At 24.1% G+C, this 3,607-nt stretch overlaps 1 protein-coding gene across 1 annotated transcript; it reads right to left on the bottom strand.

The window, feature by feature from the left end:
- Positions 1-394: 394 nt before the first annotated feature.
- SLC9A3_2 (Sodium/hydrogen exchanger 3) lies at positions 395-2,991 on the bottom strand (the record flags this gene model as incomplete). The annotated part of the gene is made up of 1 exon (XM_035730017.2): positions 395-2,991. The coding sequence occupies one exon, from the start codon at positions 2,989-2,991 to the stop codon at positions 625-627; it is 2,367 nt and encodes a 788-aa protein (XP_035589283.1). The 3' UTR covers positions 395-624.
- Positions 2,992-3,607: the final 616 nt, after the last annotated feature.

Genomic DNA, 3,607 nt, shown 5'->3' with positions numbered 1-3,607 from the left:
CAACAATCATGTGTTCACAACTTATTGATTTCTAGATGAACTCTAAACCGTAACGATGAAATAAAATCTTATACCTGGTAGTGATAGATTATATGCTAACTGTCTTAAAATAGACTATGCAAAAACATGAATAGTGTAATGATGGCTAATTGTTGAAAGAGGAACTCAAACCTAGGACCTCCAGTCTCACGCCTGTTTGCCCGTCCAAAAGTACCGATATCTAAGTACAACTTACACAATCCTTCATCCATCATCTAAAGTAAATAATTATCTCATATCTGACATGGATTAACTCCAATGGTCATAGCTTTTTACTAGAACTCTAGAAACTAACTCTTGAAACTAGTTACTAATAAACCACATGGTAATCATCAGTATGAGATTGCTGGGATTTCTTATCCAATTGTTACTTTTTTAAAAAAAAAACAAATCAATTATGTAATCATTAAAGGTTAAATATAAATCAATAAAATGAACTATATAAAGTAAGATCAAATTCATTTAAAAGAAATCAATAATAGTATATCTGTATAAAAGTACAAAAACACTAAACAATCTATATAATTAGTAATAAAAGAGAATTTCTTTTTTGTAAAAAAAAAAAAAACAACCATGAAAATGAGGTTAAATTGACTTTTTATGCCGTTTATCATGAATAACCGTTTGAGTTGTGTATTGTGATGGTTGTTGTTGTTGATTTTCTTCATTTATTTCATTCAATATAATATTTGTATTATTTATATTTCTTAATGATCCATTATTATTAGTCATTTCATATGGCATTGATATTGATGTTGAAGGTAATACTGATGGAGGTGTAAATGACGACGACGATGATGAGGATGTTGTAATCGGTATTTGACGTTTAGATAATTTTGATTTGGTTTGTTTTTTTAATTTTAACATTAATTCACGATTACGTTGCAATAAAATATTTACAAATTCATCATTAAATTCTGTTTGTTGTTCCATTATATTTGGTAATATTGATTTACGTTTAGCATTTCTTATGATCATTGTTTCAGTTAATGAATTCATTTGTTGTAGATCAATATTATTATTATTCGTATTATTATTATTATTATTATTATTGATTGATTGATTGATTCTATCTCCATCCCCTAATTGATTATTTATTATAGATGAGTTTCTATGTGGAAGTAAATGTTTTATTCTTTCATATTGTTCATTATTACTATTACTATTATTGGTATTATTATTATTATCAATCATATCGTCTGGATAAGTATTCAGTATATCATTAACGGAATAGTTACTAGCCCTTGTATCATTATCATTATTATTATTATTATTATTACTATGAATAGTGATATATTGATTATTGTTCGGTGTTAATTGATTCATTAAATATTTATGTATAATAGATTCTGGTAAATCCGTTAATAAACATTTCGATTGTATCGGACGTATAGTGGCATAATGTAAACGTAATGAAATTTTCTCATAAATTTTAAATAATTTCTCATTATAATATTCTGGATTATTTTGTAATATACGTCGAATATATTTCTCATCAATATGTTTAATAAAATCTCTTAATACATTACGACGTTTACAATTAATAATTAATTCAATACCAGTTAATAATTCATCAATAATACTATCGTTTAATGATTGAAATAAACTAATAATTTTTTTATGTTCCATACGTATATGTAATAATTTCACTAATGGTTTCATAGTAATACCCATAATACCCACTGTAAATAAGATAATAAATAATGTTGTAGTAACAAGTAAACTTTGATTGTCTACACCATTTTTACCTAATATATTAGATGGTATTAATATAGCTAATGAAAATGCAATTGCACCACGTAAACCACCATAAATTAATACAATTTGTTCTTTAATTGTAATTTTGATATCATCTATATTAATAATATTTACAATAGATGTCATAATTAATACGACAATACAACGTGCTATTATACATATGAATAATGTCCATAATATATAACCTGTATGCCATTTTAATGTTTCACTAATAATAGATATACCTAAGAATAAAAATATGACAGATTCACTAATTTCTGCAATAACTCGAATAAAATTATGTACTGTAATACGTGTTTGTGAATCAACATTATGAAATGCATATGCAGTTTGAATTAAACCACAAGCAATCATTGAGATAATCCCAGACCAACCAACACAATTTGCCATAATATAAGAAAAATATGCTAATAATAATATTGTAAATACAGCTAAATGACTACGTATTCTTGTAATTAAACATGTCATAATACCAAATACAACACCAATCAATAAACCACCAAAACTAACAGTAAAAAATGATGCAATCCCAATACCAATTTGTGAACCAGTTATATTCTCTTTACCAGTAAATGCAATCATAATTTCATATAATACAACAGTAATAGCATCATTTAATAATGATTCACCAAATACAATATAGTATAAATTTAATTCTAATCCAATATCTTGAAAAATAGCTAATACAGCAACAGGATCTATAGCAACAATTAATGAACTAAATAATAAAAAACTACTTAAATCTAATGTAATCTCTGGATAACCTAATGCTCCAACAATATATAAACCATACATAATAAAACCAATAATTAAGAAATTAAATATAGTACCAAGTACAGCAAATAACATGACAGTACCAAGATATTCAGAAAATGTACGATTATACAAACCATAAGCTGATTCTAATATAATTGGTGGTAATAAATAATTAAAAAATATTTCCGGTGTAAATTTCCATGATATAATTTTAGTGGAACCTTGATCAATACCATAACGTACTATTACACCAAATAGAATACCAATGATAATAAGTATAAGTGATTCTGGTACATATGATGATATATATGGTATATGATGATATGCAATTTTAATAAATACTACTGATAATAAAAATAACATCACAGTAATATGTACTTCATATTCATTAAATTTCCATTTCACTACAGATATCTCTTCATTATTTGATGCATTCATATCATTGATAAATATGAATAATAATAAGAATAAAAAGATCATAGATATACATAAATGATTATTTATCATAGATCTACATTTAATTCTCAATATGATCATAATGATATGAATGTTTGTTTTGTTTTTTTGTTGGTATTATTCCAACCAATATTGACTGTTACAAACTATAACTCAATCTTCTCTCTATATATCTCCATTCAATGATAGTTACTAATTCATTATATATATATATATATATATATATATATATATGTATAATATTGATTTAATCAGAGGAGTTTTTGAGTATATTCAATTGTTATTAGTTTCGTATCTATCTATCTATCAATCTTGATCGAGATATTCAAATATATATTGAACATTCAAACAAAACTTTGTTTTAATCATACATATATATATTAATTTAGGCAATAAATTCAAAATAATTTTCTTTTTAATTATATCATAAATAATGAAATATTCAATTATTTTTTTTAAAAAAAATTTTACTCATGTTACCATGTGATGTTCTATATTGTGTTTAATTGAATTAAAAATTTCTGTTATGAAATGGTTGTTACCTAAATTTGAATTTTTTTTTAAAATTTTTTTAAAATTATTTTTGACAGTGTTCAAC

Source organism: Schistosoma haematobium, chromosome 5 (assembly GCF_000699445.3).
Source record: "Schistosoma haematobium chromosome 5, whole genome shotgun sequence".
Lineage (NCBI taxonomy): Eukaryota > Metazoa > Platyhelminthes > Trematoda > Strigeidida > Schistosomatidae > Schistosoma > Schistosoma haematobium.
Note: the sequence above shows the minus strand (reverse complement) of the source record. Positions and strands in the feature narration are given on the sequence as shown.